The sequence below is a fragment of the Physeter macrocephalus genome, chromosome 19 (genome assembly GCF_002837175.3).
Source record: "Physeter macrocephalus isolate SW-GA chromosome 19, ASM283717v5, whole genome shotgun sequence".
Classification (NCBI taxonomy): Eukaryota; Metazoa; Chordata; class Mammalia; order Artiodactyla; family Physeteridae; genus Physeter; species Physeter macrocephalus.
Window position 1 is genome coordinate 2613272 of NC_041232.1, and position 22438 is coordinate 2635709.

At 63.0% G+C, this 22438-nt stretch overlaps 1 protein-coding gene across 7 annotated transcripts in view; it reads left to right on the forward strand.

Moving 5' to 3' along the window:
• Positions 1-22438, forward strand: part of CABIN1 (calcineurin binding protein 1) — a 101697-nt gene that overhangs the window by 62922 nt on the left and 16337 nt on the right. For all 7 annotated transcript variants that reach the window (XM_028479906.2, XM_028479904.2, XM_055080790.1 and 4 more), the window contains one exon: positions 81-194. In XM_028479906.2, coding sequence (XP_028335707.1) covers positions 81-194 — 114 coding nt within the window. The remainder of the gene's footprint in view (positions 1-80; positions 195-22438) is intronic.

Below are 22438 nucleotides of genomic sequence, written 5' to 3' on the forward strand. Positions count from 1 at the left end.
AGGAGGGGACTGCCTCCCTTCCCCGTGGGTGCCCAGAGTTGCCTACACACTCACTTCCAACCTACTTCTTGCTTCCCCAGAACCTCCAGTGGGCCCGCGACGTGTTGCTAGGTAGCGGTATCCCGTGGCAACAGCTGCAGCACATGCCGGCACAGGGGCTCTTCTGCGAGAGGAACAAGACCAATTTCTTCAACGTGAGTAGTTTGCCTTGTTGATTTCTGCGGCTGCTGGCTGCCAGCGCTTTTCATGGAAGGAAGGTGTGGGAATGGACCCTGGCGTGGGCGTTCCCAGGACGCGGGATGGCGGCGGCCTCAGAGGGCAGGCTGGGTGGCACAGTTGAGAGTGCGCCAGACTTGGGAGTGAGGCCCTGCTTGCCGAGCGACTTCTGGCAGGTCGCTGCCCCCTCCGGGCACCGGTTTGCCAGCTGTGGGGAGAGGCCTGGACAAGCTCGGTGGTTCTCTGGCACCGCGGTGGGCAGTGGTGAGAGGGGCTCCAGGCCCGTGCCCTGCTTCCCCTGGAGCAGCCCCACGTGCCCCCTTGGGGTCCTGGGCACCTGGAGATTCTGATTGGAGGCTGGTCTGCTGCTGAAAAAAAATGAGTGTGGCCAGTGCTGGGTCTTCAGTGCCCTTCCAGCTCTGATGTTCCATGCGAGGTAGAGACCCACCCTCAGGCAAGACATGGCCCATCCCGAGGCCCCGTAGAGCCCACATCTGCCCCTCCTGGCCAGCCCGCCTGGCCTGGGCCTCCCGCATTTGCTCTGCCCTGCACAGAGACCACTGGCCCCTCACTCTGCTCCGCCTACGGGTCCTCACCCATCCTCCTCACCTGTCCTCAGCTGGGTGGCTTTGGCATGTCACATGGATCCTCTGAGCTTTGGTTTCTTCTGTATTTTCCTTGCTTCCCCGTCACTCCTAGAGAAACCGAGGGGCAGGATTGGCCTGGACAGGAGCCGAGGGGGGCAGGCCTTGGGGGGTCTGGAGGGATGTGGCAGAGGCTGGTTCTTGAGCCATATGGGCAGAGTGAGGTCCCTGCTGAGAGCCGGCCGGGTGTTGGGTGTTTGGATTCATGGTTTTTCTCCTCTCCCAGGCTTGAGCAGGGGCTGGGCAGGGGCTCCGAGCCTGGAAGCCCTGCTGCTGCCAGCCCTCTCCCTATGGGTATTTTATAGACAAGTGGTAGATGTAACCCGTAATCAGTCTGCATGGTACCAAGGGGTTTGCTGTGAAAGAGATGCTTCCTCCCACCCAGATGCCCAGGCCACAGCCACTGTCCCTCGTCCTGCCCGCTTTGGATCCCACGCCCAGAGATGCACACAAGGGCAAAGTGCACATGCTCCCGCCCCTGGTTTTTCTTCACTTAAGCGTGTGTCTTGGAGGGTGTTTTTGAACTTGCTGTTCTTTTTAATAGCTGCCTGGTCCTCCCATGTGGATGTCAAGGTTTACTAACCACCCTTATTGATGGGCGTTTAGGTTGTTTCCAGTCTTCCACTGTTGCAGACAATGCTGGTATATACGTCTTTGCACACGCGTGGGGGGGTCCACTCCTAGAATACACTCTGAGAGACAATTCCCGGGGCAAGGGGTTTGTGGGGCCTTGAAGTTTCAGCAGATGCTACCTTCCAATCCAGCTCCTCCCCAACCCTGGATCTACTGACTTTCTCTATTATTGAATGGTTTCGTGTTTGCTTTTCAGTGGGTGAAAAACATTTGTGTTATTTGTGAGTGGGACTGTGATGTCATGTAAGCAGTTTTAAATTTTTCTGTGTAGTTTCTACTCATGTTCATTTTCCTATTGGATTATTGGCCCTTTTGTTATTGATTTACAAGAACTCTTTCTATATTAATGAAAGGGGCCCTTCTTCAGTGTTCTGCAAAACTTTCTTCTGCAGTTGCTGAACCAGAGTGAGAGCCAGGCAGGTGGCTTGGTTCCCCTGAACTCCTGCTTGCTCTCCTTACACGTGGGCGTGAAGAGTGACTGAGGACCCGGTTAGATAAGGGGAAGTGGCCACACTTGGGAGCTGGTGCATTGTCGGTGCTCGGGGCAAGTTTCCCTCCACCCCTCCTACACCCCCCCCCCCACAGTGGTGCTTTGCCCTTAAAGCCTGTGCAGTAATGTTGCAAGGAGGGACCCCACCCCCCTTTCTTCCTTCCGGGTCAGGCACCAGCCTTCCTAACAGCGGAGTTTAGGAGCCCCTCAGATGCCTGCTCCCCGCAGCTCCTCCCGTGGTTTCCAGAGCGTTCCAGAAATGAGCCCCACAGGCTGAACGGGACGTTTTGCACAGTTTTGCCTCTTCTGGGTCAGCTTTTGTTTCTCTGTGCATCACAGTGAAAGGTTAACCTCTGGGCAGAGGGCAGACAAGTGCTGGCACCCTCTTTTATGCAGCACCCGAGGGACAGGCACTCCGGCTGGCTGGTGACAGCACGGCCCCTGCTGAATCACCCACTCTGGCCTTGCCATTGCTGCGGCTGGACCCTCGGGGTGGATGTGTCTTCCAGCCACGGCTCGCTCCCAGCGCCTCAGGGAGCGCTGGCCCTGCATGCGTTTGTGGGACAGATCTTAGCAGGAGGGATGCCTCCTGCCTTGTTTACGAGGAGTGTTTAGGGTAGCCCTCGGCTGACTGCTGCCCTGGCCAATGGGCTGGGCTGACAGCTGGGCTGGGGGTCAGGACGAGCAGGCTGGCTCTTCTCTTCCAGCGCTGGGGTTACTGCCCGGGCCTGGGGCAGGGGCGGGGCAGGGACTGGCCCTGTGAGCAGATGTGGGGAGGCAAGGGCAGGGCCATCCAAGCCCCCACCACCCTGGGCAGCGCCCTCATCCTCAGGGCCTGGGCTAGGAGACCTGCCTCTTAACTTTTTACTGGCGATTTCTGAAAATCATGTGAGCCGCATTGTCATTGGGCCACATCGTCATTGCAAACTGTTGAGACACACAGCAGAGCCCACACCCCTGGTCTCCTACCCCAGGCATCCTGCCCTCCTTAGAGGTACCTCTGTGAGCGGCCGGCTACTCCCTTTTCTCAAGTGTACGTGTACCAAATCAGACAAGTGTGTCATTCTGCTTTAAAAAATATGCCTCTGTGTATATGTGTATGGGGGGGTGCTTTTTGGTAACTTGGGCTTTTTCGCCGACACTGAGTCTTGGGGACATTCCCTGTAAGGGGTGCAGGCCGCCCGTGGCTGTATGTCCTCTGGGTCCTGAGGAGGCACTCGCTGTGGGTCTGTGGACCGTCTCCCTGACAGCCCGTCTCCAAGCACGTCCTCCTGGTGCGGCCAGTGCCGGCTACCGTGGGCCCTGCCGCGGGACACTCAGCGGGCTCGCCCCTTTGTGCTTGCCCAGTTTTGTGGGCCTCTGTAGCGTGCTGTGGGGCACAGGGAGAGAGCAGGACCCTGAAGGAGTCCGGTTGGCTGGAGGCAGGGCTCCCATGGGTAGTGGGTGCTGCTTGGCCAGGGAGGGGGCCAGAGGGAGGCTGGGGCTGAGGCTGTGCCGGCCGGGCCTTCTCGGGGAGCATGAGGGGCCGGGCAGAGTGCTGGGTGCACAGGGGACTGGTGGCCTGGGCCCTGCAGCAGAGGCCTGGCACATAGCGGCCCAGCCATGCGGTGGGACGAGCATCTGAGGGAGAGCAACAAACTTGGCGCACCTCCATCACCCCCCCGCCCCAACGACTTGACTGAGGCACTGGCTCCCACCCACCCCTTCTCTGCCATGGAAAATCCCGTCTGTGGGCCATGTGCCGGGCAGGCTGGATCCTGGCCCCGGGCTTAAGTCCCGGGTGGCCGCAGCCCCACCCAAGGGCCCCACACCCCGCCCTCTTCCGACAGGCAGAACGGTCTGGCCTTTGCCAGAACAGAGCCGGGAGTTGTTGGACATTGCTGGTTGAAGTCCTGCGGCCCTCCCCGCCCTGGCACGGCTTGGCCTGGGCCCTGGGGAGGGACGGGCAGAAGGCGTGTGGCCACATGACTCAGCGGTGCCTCCTCAGGACGACCGTGCAGGGAGGTGGGACCCCAGGGAGGACACAGAGGCCTGGGTGGGAGGCAGTGAAGCGGGGCTGGGCCTGGGGGTGGGAGCCCTCCTGAGCCAGTGCCAGCCTTGAGGGGGCTGCAGAGAGGGGCTGTCCGTCCCTGGGCAGAGGAGACCAGGAAAGCAGAGGCCACGGGCTTGTCTCTGAGTGCCTGGAAGGTTCCACGGCTTCCTGGGCAGGTGTGTGCGCCCCTGTGTTGGGGGCCCGTGGGGGCTGGAGCCGGGCTGCTCTGTCCACGGCAAACTTCTCTCCCGCTGGTAGTTGATTCAGAAACGTTCCCATAGTAACCAAGCCAGAGATGGCTCTCCCTCCTTCCCCAAAATGTTTGCTGATTTTAGCAAGCAGGGTTTTTTTTCTTGTTTCAACCCAGTTTCCAGCCACCGTGAAAGAAGCAAAGGGAGCGAGGGCCTGGCCGTCACTGTTCCTGCTTCCCAGGCTGTGCAGGCGTCGGCGGCTGTGGCCTGAGTTTGAGAGAGTGGAGGGGGAGTGCTGGCCTGCAGGGCCTCCTCCACGGGCCGCTCCCGCCCCACGAAGAGGCCCGCCCTCGGCTCAGGAAAGCAGCTCACGGCTGGCGGTCCCCAGGACAGGTCCCAGGGCCGCATCGTCACTGAGAAAAGCACAGACTTTAGGCCCCAGCGGGTTTGGCTCCCAGCCACTCACCCCTTACTCAGCCCACACAGGGCATGGGGTTGCTCATTGGCAGGATGGTCATGACAGGTGGACAGGAGCCCTCGGCACACTCTTGGCCAATCACACAACTCACCCTTAGGACAGGAAGTCAGCCTGCTCCAGGCCCTGGGGCTTGTCTGCGGATCCGGTGGTGCTTCAAGAGGGCAGTGCTGGGTACCAGAAGGGACCTGGCTGGAGGGTGGAAGGGCCTGCCCTGGCTCGAGTGGGACAGCCTGAGATGTGGATGTCACCGTCCCCACCCACCACCTGGGCCCCCTTCTGTGTGTCCTGGCTCTACCGTCAGTGCCTGTGGATGCAGCTGTGTTCCTTCTTGTCACTGCTGCAGACGCCACTGTCTGGCTGTCCCGGGGCGCCTCTACCTGCCCTCTCCCCCGTGGATCGGCGGCTTCAGTTCTTCACTGGTACAGGAGGGCTGCTTCTCCCCGGTGCCAGGGGCTCCAGGACAAGCACTCCTTACCCAGCGCTCCCACGCACGCCTGACAGCTCTGCCGAGCTGGGCCAGGTGCATTCCCGCCGGCCACTGCCCTGCCCCTCCGGGCACTCAGAACCGAAGGAGACTCTCATTTTGGCCCACCTGTGGGGTGACCAGGGAGACTGGAGCACCTTCCCACGCCCAGGCCTGTGCCTTTGCCTGGGCTCTGGTGCACTCTTCTCTGCAGCCACCACACACCCTGTGGCTCTGTTTGTCCTGACTGAGTTGCTTAAACTGATGGGAGATACAGTCATCAGGAGTCTTTGTTTCGTTATGTGTTTGTGCCCTGGAGCCTGGTGGCTCACTGAGGGCCCTGATGTGGGAGAAAGGGCCCCCTGGTTGGGCAGCCAGCTGCCAGACAGCTACCTGCCAGAGCTGGGGTAAGGAGAGAAGGTTTCTAAAGCCCCTGGCACCCTGTGCTTCTTGGCAGGAATCTGTCCCTACTCTGACTCGCTACTAGTTGGCTTTGTGACCTGGGGGGGGGGTCCCCCAACCCCACCCAGTTGCAGATGCTGGTGTTAGGGAGGGGCAGGTGCAACGGGCCCACCTCCCAGGCCAGGGGCCTCTGAGCCCCAGCTATGGCCCAGCCCCAGGTATGGCCCACTGTGTAGGCCAGCCCTCAGCCAGCACCCTTCCCCCAGGGAGAGAGTCCGTGGTGCTAGGCAGGGCCTGGCCTCTAGAGCTCAGTGCGCCTGGGAATCCCTAGGTGGGGGCCTCATCTAGAACATCATTGCCATTGCCCCCTGATGCACCTCCAGCACAGTGCCCAGCAGGCAGGTGTGCCTGGTAAATGTGAATCCCTCCCGCCCTCTAGAGGTCCCTGGGACGAGGTCAGCTAGGAAGCAGCAGCCCCTAACGAGGGGGCGCCCAGCCCTGGCCAGGCCCTGGGGTCTGTGCCTGGGACAGCCACCTCCTGTTGTGGGGCCTGTCTCGGCCCCTCTTCTCCCTGCCCTTCCAGCTCAGCGCCTGGTGGGCCGGCGGGCAGCCCCTGTCTCACTTGCATACACCCCTTGACTGAGTCAGTGGCACCGCCCCTGGACACCAGCCTCAAGTTCAGGGCCTTTGCAGGCTCAACCCAGGGAAGAGGTGTTGGTCTCCACCCAGTTAATTATACCCGCCCGCCCCTGGCAGCGGGGCTTTGTGCTGCCTCCTGGCAGTAAACAAGCCACGCGGCGTGTCCATGTGGGGTGTTCCGGCCTGCGGGTGCCCCGGCATGGCTTCTCCAGCGCGGAGTCTGCCCGCCCGCTTGGGCCGGGGCCAAGACAGCCAGGAGAGGAAGCGCCCGCCTGACAGCAGACCGACAGCTTTTCCGAAGTTGGTCCCGCCCACGTCACCTTCCCTCCACTCGGGCCGGCTGTGACCCAGTCACCCTCCACCTCGGCTTGTCCCTCTGCCCACACCTCGAGGCGACTGTCGCCTGGGTGTTAGAGCAGCTCGTGCCAGGCCCTGGGCCGGTTGACAGCAAGACCCAGGGGCCACAGGCCAACCCACGCAGTGGCTGGATTATTAGTCCCATTTCACAGAGGCGCCAGTAGGTGAAGTGCCTTGGCCGAGGGCCCACAGCCAGTCTAGGCTGGAGGAGGGATGTGGACCTTGTGCCCTATGGTGCTGAAACCGCGGGTGGCAGCCGGCAGTGCCTGTGAGGAGGAAGGGCGGAAGGCCAGCGCTGGCTCCACGCTGGGATTGGCCCATTGGCGATGAGGAGGATGGTGGCTTGGGCAGGGGGCACGGGCATCTAGCCCTGCCCCGGGAGGTGAGGCCGCATGCCAGGTTGATGGGGGGCCGGGGTCAGTAGTGGCCACGGTGTAGACCAGGGCCTCCCCTGGGCAGCGGGGCCATGTGGACATGGCCTCGAGTGACTGGCTGGCTGGGCCCGGCCACCTCTCTGTGTAGACCCCCAGGCCCACCCTGCTGGGGCTCCCAAGGCACGGCACAGCGACAGAGAGAGGCCAGAGCATCTGTGCCTGGTCTGGCCCGGCCCTGGATGGGGGGCAGTGGCAGGACTGGCGCCATTTACCGGCGCTCACTCTGGTCCCCACAGCACGTCTGTGGTGCTCAGGCACTGTTATTGTCCCCGTGTACAGATGGGGAGGTTGATACCAGTGGACATTTTAGGCTGTTAAAACCAAAAGCCCTTTTCTAGTCTCTGTCCACCAGGCTGGACAGCAGAGCTTGTGGCCCTGTTTCCCGGCCCTGTTCACAGCCCCTTCCTGGCTGCCTTGGCTGCTGTGGGTCCTGGGAGAGAATGTCAAGTGGGCCTCTGCACAGTAGCTGCCAGCAGCCGTGACAGCGGCCAGGGCCCTGGGGAGGCCGGTTCTGTTATACCCCCTTTGAATGAGGTGCAGGGCCCAGGGAGTAGCCCAAGGTCACACAGCTAACAAGTGGCCAGGCTGGGATTTAAATCCAGGTGTGTCCCACTCCAAGGCCTGCTCCCTTAGCAGCTGTGCCATTCGGAGTTCAGCAACCACATCTGGGCTCTAGAGAGCGTGGGTGTCGGGGAGGTGAGTGTGGCAGCTTGTATCCTGCGCCTCTGCCCCCATCCTGGGGTCGGGGGGAGGTCCCTTGCTCCTACCTTTCTCTGAGACCTCCTGGTCTCAGAGAAAGCACTCTGTGCATGGCCCTTGATTACCTTCTATCATGCCATGAGTGAGGCCCACTCTTGAGGGGCACCAGGTCTCTGGGGGAGGCGACCAGGTGAACAACGGCCGTGGGAGCCCAGAGCTTGCAGTGGGTTTGCCATCACTTTTGCACACATGCTTTTTGAGACCCTCAGGCCTGAATAAGGCCCCACCACTCTTGGAGGTCAGAGCCCGTAACCTGAGGGTGAGCAGGAGGTCGAGAGAGGCAGAGGAGGTAGCGTGGGGGTGCCTGCACCACAGAGCAGTGGGAGCCGGGGGGTGGCCCCGTGCCTGCAGGGGCGGGCCAGGTCCTCGCAGGGCAGAGGGGCTGGCGGGGGGAGACGTGACACTAGCTGACGCAGACGTGCTGGAGGGGCCGGGCTGGGACAGGGCCAGTCACGCTGCTGGTCTTCACTCCTCTGGGCGCCACCGCTCACAGCAGTGCGTCACCACTCACAGCAGCGTGTCGCATCCTTAGAACCCACAGGTGTTGGTCGTGCCATCATCCCTGCCTTACAGAGGAGGAAACTGAGGCCCAGCCACACTGAGCCGGGATCCAGACGTTCTGAAACAAGTCGGGGCGGTGGGAACGCAGCCAGTGGACGGGCCCCAGAGACAGGCAAGGACGGGCCCAGCGCACCTTCCTGGACCGACAGGGTGACAGGCAGGGCCATAGGGACAGAGAGTGTGAGGGCACAGGTGGAGGTGGGCCCAGGGGTGGGCCCTGGGTCTGCGTGGGTGAGTGGGACACAGGGTGCCCCCGCAGGCCTGCAGTTCATTGTCCTACCATTTACCTGAGGGTGGTTCAGTTCCACGTGCTGGTGTTGACTGATTCCCAGAAGAAATTGGGATTCCTTGTCACCAGTGGACACCCCTCCCGGGCCTCTGTTCCTGTCCCCACCCTCGATGGAGGGGGACTGTGGCAGGTCACCTCCTGCCCCATCCTCGCTGAGATCACCGAGGCCGTGTACAACACCGTCCTGACGTTAGGGTAAAGGACACCCAGTCACGTCAGTGGGAATTAGAGAACAGAAAAGAAGGGAAAAGTTTAAATTGAGGAAATCGAACACTGGGCTGTCATAGGAATCGCTGCTGTGGCGCTATTTTTAGCATTATTGAGTTGATTGATGGGCCTGTTGCAAAAGCAAAGTAAACAAAAGAGTCACTTCAAGTTCTCCAAGGGAAAAGGCCCAGTTTTTAAGAGTCTTTAAAAGGTTAGCAAACTTGTGACTTCTTAGCATCGCCCTGAGCTCTCTTTCCTTCCCGTGTCCTTGGCTCTGCAAGCTTCATGGGGCTTCACAGCCTCCAGCCCACTGGGCCCGGTTCAGCCTGGAGCAGGTGCCCAAGGCCTTCCCGTCTGCAGGATGCCCGGGCCCCCGCCCTGACAGGACCACAGCAGTCATAAATCCCTGCCCAAGCCAAGCCACCCCATTCACAGCTAGACTTTAAAAAACCAATCAGACGTAATCAGCCTCTGGACGGGCTGCCCCACGTGCATTTTTGCCTGGCCCTTGGGGACAGTTTCTGTGTCCAGGTGTGAGCTCACCGCGGTGGCCGTGCCAGGATGCCCTGGCAGAAGGCGGCAGTGCGGTTCAGCCCTTAGCATTCTCGACCCCACCATGATGGTCCCCCAGTGGGGCACGGGACTTGCCCCGGGGCCCACATCCTGCGGGCAGCCTCCACCCCGGAGTTTCTGGCCAGCCCCGGGACGGCAGTGTTTGTATACGCATCCAGAATGGTCGGGAGCTTGCTGTGTAACATTCCTGAGAGAAGAACATTTTCCAGTGTGCGCTGCTTTTCCCACTGCAAGTTATTTCTCAGAGGCTTGCTCCTGGAATCAGTGTCTCCGCTGAGTCTTTCTGAGGCAGGCACGTATCAGGCTCAGCTTCATCCCCCTGGGACACTGCCCCAGGCAGGCTCCGTCTGGAGGGCGGCAGGGGGGCAGCTTCTGGAGGAGGCCCAGGGCCCTCTTGAGGGTTTGGAAAGCGGAGCAGGGCAGGCAGCTGCTCAGACCACGGATGGCAGGGAGCTGCAGGGAGCCGTGGGAGAGGGCCGAGGGAGGGCTGTGTTTCCTGAGGCCGCAGGAGCAGGACCCAGCGGGGCAGGGCCAGGAGGAAGGGGGCTCCCCGAGGCCTCGGCTGTGGCAGAGTCACTGCTGGAACCTGTCCTTTGGGAAGTAGGATGCTTGGCTATGCCAGTCTCTGCTTAGTCCTCTTGGCCCATGGAGTGCTGGGGCTCACTCCGGATGCAGCCCCTCCCTGTGGCTCCCGGCTTGTGGGAGGGCAGTGGCTGTGGCCTGGCCCCTGGGCTGAGGTGGGAAACAATGTCAGGGAGTGGGCCTCTGCCGTGGAAGGGAGGCCACGGGGCTTGCTTCCATGGGGCACAGAGGAGCTCGGGGATGGCAGACATTTCCTCCTCCCTGCGGCCCCATGATTCCCATCTCACGGTGAGCAAACTGAGGCCCAGCATCGTGCAGCCCGCAGGGAGCAGAGCTTGGATGCTTCTCACCCCCTGCCCACCGCCCTCCCCACCCAGCCTGTGCCCAGCCCGGCAGGAGTGGAGGTTCAAGCCCACCTCCGCCCTGGGCATCATCCTGCTTCCCTGGCCCTGATTAGCTGGCCCCAACCCAGCCCGGCAGGAGGGACTCTGAAGACCACAAGCCCTGAGCCACAGAGCCAGGCAGTGTGGGGGCTGCGGCTGAGCCAAGGCTCGCTGCCTCTGCAGGGGGGCTGCCCCCGTGGGCCAGCGCACCTCTGACCGAGTCAGGTGCCCTGTGACTGCACAGACCCAACCTCCTCATCTGTGAGATGGGGGATGTGAACGTCCAGCACTTGGCACTCGAGAGCCCTATGGTCCCAACAGTGTCAAGATGGCCACAAGCCACACACTGGGCCCCAGGGAGCAGCCTGGTGCAATCAGGACGTGGCCATTCCGGGCCCACCCCTGCCAGAGTGCGTGACTGCCTTGCCATCACGCCTCCAAACACCTGTCTTGACAGTGAAAGCAGCGGGCAGGAGCGTACCCATCCCCCCACAGAGGATTCTGGAGGTGGGAGGGGGCAGGGTGGAGAGCAGCTGAGGGTCCCCAAGGGGTCTGGCAATGGGTGGGGGCATAGGGGAGGGCAGGGTGTATCTGGTGGCCTTTGCCTGTCCCCCATCCCCTCAGGGCACCATGCCTGTGGCTGCTGCTCATTCGCCTCCCCTTCCTTGCGGGCTTCCCAGGTATGCCCTGGGTAGCTCAGAGTCATCCTGAGCTGGAGTGGAAGCCCCAAGGGAGGACAGCCTTCCTGTGGCGATGGGCGCTGGCCCAGGAGCCCGAGCGCAGGGCTGGGCGGCACCCCCATGAAGTGGAGCCGGGGCTGCTGCAGGGGGCTGGAGTGTGGATGCCCCAGCGCCCCATCCACATGGGGCCCGACCCACAGATCTTCCTGTGCGCCTGCTTTGGGCCTAGCCATGCTGCCCTACCTTCGGGGTTTAGCCCTGCTTTTGACTTCCTGGTCCCGACTCTGACCTCAGTTTCCCCATCTCCAAAGACGGGCCAGCTGGATGAGGTCAGTGGTTTTCCAACCCTTTTTCCAAAAGAGCCCTTTCTCACACACCCCACTGGGAAACATGAAAGGGCAGCTGCTCCCACAGAGACAGGAAGGGCTGGGCCCACCTGCTTGGGCTGCACCACCACCGCCCACTCCCCAGAGGAGAGGCATGAGCCCTGGGGAGGCTACGGGGTCTCTGCCCTGCCACCACACTGCCCACCCAGACAGGGCTTCCCCAGCTCAGGGGCCAGGCCGTCTTTCTGGGGTGGCTTCAGGCTGGGAATTTCTCTCTCTCTCTTTTTCCTTCCACTTTTCCTATTTGAAAAGTTTGACCAAGTTGCTTTTGAGAAAGCGGCATTGGGTTTGAAGCCCAAACCAGAGCTGAGGGCTCCAGGGGCCCCTGCCTGGTTTCCATGGTGATGGGCTGTGGCCACCACGCGCCCCTGGGGGCAGAGCACGTACTACCTCACAGGCCAGGCTGAGGCCACTCAAAGGCCGCCCACGCCCTCACCCTCGGCTCTGCTCCTGGCCACCCTCAGGCCCTGCACCATGCCTGGCCCCACCCATAGCTGGTGGCTTTGGGCAAGCCGCTCAGTATTGGTAAGACTCAGTTTCTTCATCTGTAAACTAGGGCTGACCAGACCCATCTCACAGGGTTATCGAGGATCACGGGAGACCGTTACCACATGTGCCCCGGGGCCACTGTGTCCAGGAGAGGGTCCAGGAAGGCCCCGGCAGGAGGAGGAGGCAGCTGGGGGAAGGGACTTCGTGGAAAAGAGCACACGGGCTCACTGGGGTCTGTGGGAAGGAGGCGAGGTGGCTCGGGGCCAGTTGGGAAGGATGTGCAGGAATTTGGTTGATTAAAAACAAATTTTGAAATGTTGATCTCTAATTAGGTATAAGAAGTCTAAAATTAGTGTATGCCAAAGCAGGTGGAACTTCCCCACGAAGCCCAGCCCCTCGCCAGGGTGGCACTGACTTTCAGATAACATCCTGTCACACCCACCGCCCCAGCTCCCCATGTGGGGACGCTGGCAAATTTGCTTAGGACAGACGAGCAAGGGCCCGCTCCGGGCTGCAGGGGAGGCCGCCCCAGCCCCAGTGGCTCAGTGCTGGGCTTTATTTCCTGAGAGGGACCTGCCTGGCCCTGCTCAGAGGAGGGGTGGGGAACCCTGGGCTCCAGGCCCCTCTTGGGTGGGGAATGAAGCCGGCCCTGCGGCAGGGGCACCACGGGAAACCCATGAGGAGGAGACGGCAGTGCTCGGGTGCAGAGAGCTCTCGGAGGGAGGGCTCGACCTGCGGGAGCCCCTGCCTCAGCCCCCCTTCCTCGGGGCTGGGTGTGAGCAGCGCACCCGGCACCCTGCATGTGCCGAGGGTGCAGGAGAGGGGGTCGGCCAGCTGCAGTAAGGGGAAGGGGGCAAGGTGGCCGGACAGACCAGGGAGAACGTGGTCCAGGAGGGGGAACAGAGAGAGGCCAAATGGCGCGTGAGGGTCGGCACTGGGTGGGGCAGGTGGTGCTGGAGAGGGCAGGGCTGGCCGTCCCCAGGGCCGCCCACGTCCATGGTCATCCAGAGGTACGTCTGGGGGAGGGTGCACTCTAGCCAGAGAGTGATTGGATATGTGCTGCAACGCTGATTGGCTTGGCTCGTGGACTCAGGCCTCTGCAAGTTCCGCCACCTGCCAGCAGGAGCATCTGGCAGGTGTGGGGGCCCTGCTCCCAGGGGCCGGTCCTTGTCCTCTTTCCTCACAGTGCAGTGCGAGGCCCCCGGGCCACAGCAGAGGCTGCACGGCACTCTAGAGAGGGGAGGGATGCTGCGCTTGTAACATCTCACATTTGTTCTTCTGGTTCGGGGCACCCCTGCAGGTTGGGGACAGAGCCCTGCTCTGCAGGACGAGCCTGGACGAGTTTGTTCCCCTTCTGATGTTCTACATGAGTGTGAAGGGTTTGGGGGAGGTGGCGGGTTGTAAGCCTGCTTGGGACCTGAATGCCAGTGGAGGCACCAGCTCTGCCTGGGATGTCAGCTTTGTCTGTGGTCAGTGCCTGACCCCCGCCACCCCTTCAGCTCGGCCCCTCCCTGCATGAGGATTCTGTGCTGGTCATCCAGGGAAGACACCTGGCACAGGCCACGGCCACGGCCACTGCCACCACTTGTGGCCTGAACCTGGCCCCACTTACTCAGCACAGATGCCCCCGAGCCTATAAAGGCCATTCATTAGGAGCCAGGGGTCAGATGGTGGATTGGGTTGTCCTAGTTTTCTCCATGTGCACATCAGACATGGCTTTTCTAGGATGCGGGCTCCCCTCCTGAGATGAAATGGAAGCAGCTCAGCAGCCCTCCAAAGACTGGGCTATTCTAGAAGCCTGGACGGTAGCTCTCATTTCCAACCCTGACGTGGGGCGGGCTCAAAGGAGCCAAGTGTTAGCACCCTCTTGCTCTGAGGAGGCTCTCTTGGGCCCCATCAAACACACGCCGAGTCCCAGATCACCCCAAGAGGCATCAAAGCCTGCTGGCGTCTCTTCTCCTCGCTGCCCATTCCCCAAACCCCTGGCAGTCCCTCTCTCCATGAGGCCACGTGCAGCCCCACTGCACACACTAGGCACCCCTTGCCCTCCACGTGGTCCCACTGGCCGTCCCTGATCGTCTCAGCCACCCCCACCCCCACCGCCATGGGGGGAGATCCCTGTCCATCAGCATCCAGCCCACAGGCCTGCCACTTCTTCCTGAAGCTGCTCTGTCCCCCACCCCGACCTTGTTTCTCTCCCTCTGAGGCCGGCTCCGCTCCTGAGCCCCCAGCTGGGCTGGAATTGCCAGGTCAGCCAAGCTGACATGGGCCATGGCTGTGTCAGTGCCTGCGCACAACAGCCCTGGCATCCATGACCGAGACCCTGGCTCCGCCCCATGGTGACTGGGGCCTTGGGCAGGCCCTGCAGGTCAGGCACTGGTGGAGGTGCATGCACACTCGTGTGCTCCTCCCCGCAGAGCTGAGCGTGGCATGGGCACAGCTGTCTGCTGAGGTGGATGCTGCCCTGGACCGAGGGACAGGGGTCCTTGCGCCTGGCCCTCTGTGTTTCCCTGGGAAGGTCCTTGTTCCCCACCTGCGTCCTCACTCATGGGTCAAACAGGCAAAACAGCTGGACTCAGTGACATCAACGATACTTTGCAGCTGCAGAGCATAGTCTGAGCCGCTTTTGAGCGCCAGGGACTCTAGTGAGAATGAGATGGGGCTGCAGCTGGGGTCTGTGTGCCCCGGGTGGAAGGCGAGCTTCTTTCTCAGCCGTCAGGGAAAGAAGAGGAAGCTGGCTGCCGTGGGCCTGTGAGGCTGGTATGCTACCGGCAGAGAGATTGCTCAGGCACACGACACACAGAGCCAGCATCCCACAGCAGGGAGGCCTGCACCTCCAGACCAGCTGGCAGCTCAAAGCTCCAGTGCTGAGAATTTGGACTGTTAACTCTAAGAAGCATTCTTGCTACCTAAAAGGCAGCGTTGGACTTAGCCTGGGGAAGACTGGGGTTAGGTCAAGGCGGGGGCTAGGGTAACGACCGGCAGGAAGGAACCAGGAGCAGCCTACAGGTCTGCTTTGGGTCAGGTCTTGAGAAGGGTGGCTGTGAGAGGCCACTGGGCCACGTGGTCCCATGGGGAGCGCAGCCGGTGGCACCTTGGCCAGCAGCTAGCTCTAGGTCTGGGTCTTGGCTTTGCAGGGCCAGGAGCCCACCTCTGCTGGGGGTGCAGGCCTGGGGCATGTGAGGCAAAGCACAGGTGCGTGTTTCCAAGGAGGGTGTGGCCACTCGAGGGGGCTGTGCTGCCTGCTGAGAGGAAGGTGGCCAGAGATGTGTGAGCAGGCCTGCCACATGCTCTGCATGCCGCCCCAGGTGCAGGCCTGGGCTCTTGCACACGTTTGTCTGTTAGTCTGGCTTCTACTCCCCGGTCCACCACACGCCTCTTGGCCTCGGAGTCTTCCTTTCCACTTGCATAGGGATGACAGCCTCTACCCCAAGCCTACTGTTTGTCCTCTGCTGCTCCTCACTCAACACGCACGCCTTGAGACAGTCTGGACCTTGTCTCTGACCACCCTCAGGCCAGGGGCTACTCACACGGACAAGGCTGGAGTCATCCAGTCTCACCTCCTCTGGCTCCTTCTGGCTTTGGCGGCCATCCCTGGGCTCCCGGGCTCACAGCTCCCCCTCTGCAGCCCTGACGGGCGTGTAAGTGCTTCACCTAAGAGATGGTGGTAGAGCAGAGAATGAACGGGGATGGCCAGGTGGGGGGCCGCAAGAGGAAAGCTGGCCGCCCGACTTCCCAGCATGGACATGGGTGCAGCCCCGGCCTGCCTACCTCCCCGCTGGCCGCCAAGGGGTGCTGGGTGGACGGTGGCTGGGGATGTGAAGGTCAGGACTTCCCAGGGCTGGCCCTTGACCGGGGCTGGACCAGAACCTCTCCCTTAGGGCTGAGGAGAAGAAAGACAGGGTCCTGTAGGCAGTGAGGCTGCCCGGGGTGAGGGCCATGGGGCGAAGGCCTGGGCTGTGGGCCGAGGGCAGGAAGGGGCCTCTGTGCGGGCCGTTTCCTTCCCCAGCTCAGCCCTGGCCACCTCTTCCTCCTGCTGGCCCCCAGCCCCCCATCTGGAAGAGGTCAGCGAGTAAGGCCCAAGGCAGGGGGAGGTGGCTCTCAGGGCCAATTACCTCTTGCCCTTGCCCTTGCCACCATCTTCCTTGTCTTCTTGGTCACCCACAGGTCCTGGGGCTAGAGTGGGGAGAGGGGTCTGTCAGGCAAAGCCCCCATGGGGATCAGGTGATGTCCTCAGATATTTGTTTTCTTCTTATGATCAATTGTTGAAGTTTGCTCTGGGGGGTTAATTAAGGTTAGGTGTCCCCTTGGAGAGGCAGTGGGGCACCCTGATACTGTGGGGCTCGTCCTGCTCTGAGGTCAAGGGGCTTCTCAGGTGCCGGGCCTGCCGTGCACCCCCCTCTGCATCAGTCCTCCTCCCAGGAGCCTGCCAGGCTCAGGCAGTCCTGGGGCGCTTGCTGTGACTAGGCCAGTGACAAGGGTGACTCCAGGGGCAGGCTGGAGCACACCCTTCAGCACCCAGGCAAGGTGGCCAGGGACACCCCCCCTGCCCCCAGGATTAACCCCGAACAGCCAGCTCACAGGTTAGACCAGCCCCTCCCTGCTCCTGCTGGCTGTGGGGGAGCAAGGTCAGGGTGGCATAGTGCTGCAGGAGCTCCCACCCTCTTAGGCCCTCAGGGTGGCCCTGAGGTGGGGAGCAGCTGTTTCTCCCGGGCAGTAGTCAGAGGCCTGTGTCCTGCATGTCCAAGTGCTTTGTGGGCGATTAGGACCTGCATAGGGTGCTGACAAGTGCCAGGTGGGGCACAAGGTTTTTTCAGGCCCCAGAAGTTCTCAGGCCCACCAGTCCCACAGCTATCACAGTGCTTTCACATGAAGCCCCGGGGGGATCCCCATGTGCACAGAAATGTTTCCCCCTGGGGAGTCAGGGAGGGTGGTCCCCACTTCCTTGTTCTGCGGCCTGGAAGTTAGAGACGGTGATGCCCATCTCTTGGGGCTCTGGAGAGGGCTGGGGTGCAGGGTGCCATGTGGTGCTGGAGCAGGCCAAGGAGGTGGAGCCCTCAGGAGCCAGCATTCGCCCAGGGCATCTCTCCCCAAAGCCTCTGAGCTCCCCTCGCCCACCATGGCCTCCCTCCTGCTATGACAGCAAGACCCTGAGCCCCAGGCTGCCCCCACCCGCTGCTTCCAAGCTGTGTGGGAGGCCTCCTGCACACAGGGGCCTGTTTCCAGAGAACTACCCGTTCCACACGCACCGTTTCTTTCTGGCCCAGATGTGATGCCCACACACATCTTTAGCCTCCCTGGGTCTGACCCAACCTGTGCAGGGCATGAGCATCCCATGTCTGCTGTAGCCCTGGGGACAGCTAGGGGGAGTGTCCCCACCTCTTCTGGAGCCAGCCAGGCCTGGGGGTGGCTCTCAGCCATACTAGACTTCCTGCTGTGTGACTCTGAATCTATCCCCACGTGTGGGTGTCATGATGACATGAGTGTGGACAGTGAACAGCTGTTGTGACTTGAGGACATGCGGCGGGAGCACTCCTCACCTGAGACCCAGCCCAGTGGGCATAGCTTCAAGGTGGCCTGTCTCACCGCAGCTGTGTGGCCTCTGGGAGCCCAGGGCCAGACAGAGAGTCCTGATCCTCCAGGGAGTGTGAACTACTGCCTCTGCGCCCGCCGGAGGGAGGGCAGGCAGGGAGTGCACAGCCCCCTGGCCCAAGGTTGGCCTTGGGCCAGTTGGACTGGGGGCACGTGGCAAGCCTGGGAAAGCTGGTGGGCAGGAGCCAGCCGGGGCAGGACAGGTGGAAACTATCTGGCTTGGGGAGATGTCACCAGGACAAGTGTCACCAGGATAGGGACCTGGTGTATCTGAGGCATCTGGCTGTTTGGGGAGGGAGGAAAGAGCCGGGCCCTCGTGGTGCTTGTGGCGGGGGGGTAGGGATGGTGGGGAGGCTGGTGCCTGGCCTGGGGGCAGTGCCTTTGCTCGGCCTGTCCTCAGCTGGGGCAGGAGAAGCAACCAGGAGCCGGTGGATAATTCCAGGGCCGGCGGCTGCACAGGAAGCCAGAGAGGAAGGTGCTGTGTGCCCGCTGGGGCTGTGGGTGCTGGGGGCGTCCCTTCTGAGCCCACTCCTCTCAGAAGGGGCACAGTCCCGCTTCTGGCACCCGCAGGCCTCTGCAGGGCTGCCACATGCTGAGGCTGAGGGGCTCCTGAGCCTGCCTGGCTTCTGCCCAGCCCCACCCCTCCCCCCAGTGTCTTCTGCTCCTGGGCCCTCACAGCCAACTGGAAAACGAACCCCCTCCCAGCTGGAAAGCCCTCTGGGGGATGCCCTGATGCCCCTGTCCTGCCCTCCCCGCTGAGGATGGGCCTGGGAGAGTCTTCACTCCGGCTCCCACTACCCCACTGGGTCAGCAAGGACATCCCCCACTCACCCACGCCTCTGCCCTGCACCGGGCCCTCGGGGCACAACTCCAGGGGTCCCCGCGCACAGAGCTGCCCCGTGCAGGGCGAGGACAGCCACAGCCCGGCGTGTCGCTGGCCCCTGTCGCCCTGCCCTCCGCACTCCTGGCCGCCCTACCCGGCTCGGCCTGGGACGCCAGGTCCCACAGCCTCCCGCGGTGAGGGCTGTGACCCCGGTACCCTCAACGGCCCGGCCCGGAACCCGCGAGTATTGGCCGGCAAAGTCAGCCGTGCCGCTGGGCCCGCTTCCAGACCGAACAGCAAGCGAGCGCCCGCGCCCCGTCCGGCCCCACCGCCCCGCCCCGGCCCGCCGAGCCAGCGAGCGAGCGAGCCTCCGCGCCATGGCCCGGCGCCCGCCCTAGCTCCCTGCACAGATGCCACGGCGGAGCCGGCGGGTAGGAACTTGCCCGGGGCCGGGGCGGGGGCCGGGCCGCGACAGTGTCTCCCCTCTGCCCGCGGGCTCTGCGCTCTCCCGAGCTTTGGCTCAGTCCTCCGGGCCGGCTCGCGCGGCCGCCCCCCGCCTGGCCCCCGGCCCGCCCGGCGCAGCAGGAAGCCCGCGGGCCGCGGTTTCCCGGGCGCCGCGGCAGAGGAAGTCGGCAGGCGGCGGGGCCGCGGCGGGGCCGCGGCGCCCCCTGCCCCCGGCCGGGGCCCGGCACAGCGCCAGGTGGGCGGCGGGCGGACCGGGGCGGGGGGCGGGGGGGGGGGCCCGGGGGAGAAGCCCGCCCGCGAGCCTGGGGCGAGCCCAGCCGACCCGCCGGGGCCGCGAGTGGGCGCGCGGGGGTGTGTGCTGCGCCGGCCGCGCGAAAGCGAAAGCCGCTCGCTCGCCGACCCAGTAACTTCGCGGCGGGCGGCGCGGACCGGGAGCTGCGCGGGCCACTACCGGGGATGGTGAGCCGGCCGGCGGGTGGGCAGCGGCACCCCGCGCGGTGCTTCCCCGACTATAAATAGCTGCCGTGCGGGGGCGGGAAGATGGTGCCGGGTCTTGGCGAGCGCCGGGCCTACTCCAAGCCCCGGGCTGGGCCGGGACCCTGCCCCGCCGCAGAGTGGGTGGGAGGGGGCGGAGGGGCTCGGCGCCGAGGCGAGGGGGGCCCGGCGGAGTTGCCGGGTGGGCTGCCTCCGCGCTCTTAGTTGTTTGTCATTTCTGCTTCTCCCCGGCGGGGGAGGGGACGGACGGCCTGGCAGTTCTGGGGATCCCGTGTGCGACATCTCATTTGGCAGAAGAGGCTAGAAACGGGCGGGCACCGGCCGCAGGCAAATTGCAGGCTTCCCCAGCCCGTGCTTGCGCTGGGGACTCATTACCTGTGGATGGCGCGGGGAATCCCTTTCCCTTCGCAGCCCAGCTTGGACGGCTCCTGGGGGCAGGGCCAAGGCGCCCCTGGCGGCCTCTGTGCAACCCTGCGGCCAGAGAGGCAGCCCTGATGGTTTTGCAGAGGAGGCTGCAGGGCTTCCTGCCCCCAGGGGTGTTCAACCTCGCCCGCCCCTGGCGCGCCCTTAACCCAAGGCCTGGAGCAGGATGGTGGCTCCGATTGCTGTGGGAGGTGCAGAGCCCTTAGCTCTGCAGGGCATCAGGAAGATGGGGAGCTGGCAACCTGGAAACGCAGTCCTGACCCCAAAGGCCTCAGGACTCCACCAGGGCAGTTCCTGGAGGCGATGGAGCCATCTGGGCCGGCGGTGGGAGAGGTGATGCCCTGCTGGCCTGCCTGTCGGTGATGTTCACCCTACTTGGGGGCAGGCAGGGTGGAGCGGGAAGAGCTGGGTAGGCTGAGTTCTGCTGCCAGCTCAGCTCCCTGTTGGCTGTGTGCCCTGGAACTAGTCTCTCCGGGGGAGGTGTAAGTGGGGTCATGTGTGGGAGAAGCTGGGAGGGTGCCCTGTGAGTACTGTCGGCCCCAGGGACTCATGGGCACCAGATGCAGCCCTGCACAGCCCTCTCCGCCCTTCTCCGAATGGTCTCGCTGCTTGGGAGGTTTGCGTGGGTTTACAGGTAACAGGTGTCTCCCCAAGACTGTGGAGGGCTCCGGTATTCTCTCAAGGGCTGCTCTTGACCTCAAGGCCTCACAGTCCAGATACCGACACTTTCTTTGCTTGGCTCAGGGTTGGGCTGTGGCACCGAGGCTGTCCTGGAAACAAAGTTTTTATGCTTCTCTGGGAAAAATGGCTCCTAAGCTCCTACCCTGACACCGCTTCTTGCTGAGGGGTCCCTCTCGCCCTCCTGCTTCTATAGCCCCCAGCCCACTGCTCCTCGGAGTGGGATGCCAGCAGACTCTCCTGGCCTCGCCTGCTTGGAGCGCTGAGTCACTGCTGCACCCATGCCAAGGGGGTGGGCTGCAGGAATCCCTCTGCCGGGGAGGCGGGCTCACCTTGGGGTGCTCGCAGCATTGTGTTCTCTGTGAACAGGGATGTTGGGCTGAGCCGCCGTGGAGGCCTTGCTCACCTGTCATGCTGTGGGCGTGGGACAGGTGGGGCCTGGGAGGGCCTGGGCAGGTGGGACGCTGCCCGCATCTTAGGTCAGGAGCCCCAGGCATGGCCTCCAGGACAGCACCGGCTGCTGCATGCCCCCCATTGTCCCCTCTGTGGGGAGGGGGTCCAGCCCGAGGAGAGGGAGAAAAGCTCTGTGGGGAAGGCTGTTCAGCCGACATTCTTCCTAATGATCCTGAAGACTCTGCCCTAAATGTCACCCAGGAGGGGACCGAGTGAGTTAGGGTATACCTGCAGGGTGACGCACTGGGGTCCTTTTAAGTGATGGGGAGTTTTTGATGATGCAGGAAAATACGCGTGCTCCATTACTGAGTTAAAAATTAAGATGAAAGAATTCATGCTCCTCTGTACCTTCTGCTCAGGACACTTGGGTCACAAGGTCGACTCTAGGGGGCTGCTCATTTCCCCTCACTTGGCAGGGGCTCCCCTCCCTCTTCCTCCAGTTCCTGCTCCTTTCTGGCTTCCTCCCTGGCTTTTCTTGTACAACCCCCTCATCAAAGTCCTTGTTCTCTTAGCCCCTTTTTCCTTATTCCAATCTCTCGTCTGTCTCCTTGCCCTGGATGGCAGCCATCTGTGTCTGCCTATCCTACCAGCATGGACCCCTTTGGGGGTGTGCCTGACCCATCCATGTGATCCCCCAGTCCCTGGGATGCACTTGGCTTTCTGTGCAGTTGCCAGGCTGAGCTGCCCTGGGGGACCCAGGGGCCTCCCTAGCACCTGCGGGGGCTCCATCTGGGGCGCAGACTCCCCCAGGCCTGACCAGGCCTTGGCTCAGGTGCAGCGCTGGCAAATCCCTCAGAGCCACCCGAGAGCTGCACCAAGGTTGTGGGGACTTGGGGCCAGGGTTTGTGGTCTTGACTGGGAACATGCCTTTTGTGGAGGGTGTGCAGGCCTGCCTGGTGGCCCCCCAGAAGGCCAGCTCTATTCAGGGGGTGGAGGGGCCAGTAAGCAAGAGAGACTCAGCCCCTCCTGCCTGCCCACCGGCGGCAGCTCAGAGTCTGGGGGGGCCCGCGCAGCAGGATTCAGGCCCTCGGGACTGGCTGCTGCCCACGAGAGCTAGGTCGGCCCTTGACACCACCCTGTGGCAGCCCTTGCTCAGGCTGGGCTGGGCCTGGGAAGGCACCAAGCAGACACAGGCCCTTCTGGGTCGCCTGCCCAGCCACCTGCTTCTATCTCTTCCTGCCCTCCGGCCTGCTGTGGGTCCCCTATCGCCTTTCCCTCCTCACTTCCTACATGAGGCTCCTAGGTGCAGCTTCTTCTCGGCCCTTCTGGGTGCTCCTAGCTGTCGTTACTTTCTCCTCTGTCCTTCTGTTTGAGCCACACCTGGCGCCCCGGCTGGGCATGACCCCGGTGGCAGCAGAGTGGGGAAGGGGCCACATCTGAGTCCTGTGGGAGGGGCAGCAGGGGGCAGTGGGAGGAGCCCAGGATTCCGGGAAGACTCCCACAACAGGGCCCCAGGGACTTGATCACGAAGCCTCTGAGGCCCTCAGGGTGCTGGGGAGGGCGCTGGCTCCCCCGTCCCTCTGAGGGCAGGGCTTCCAAGGCCCCGGCTGAAGACTGAAGTGACTTGGTGTCACTGTCTAATTCTCTGCACCCCCATTTCTACGTCTGTAAGTCACAGGTC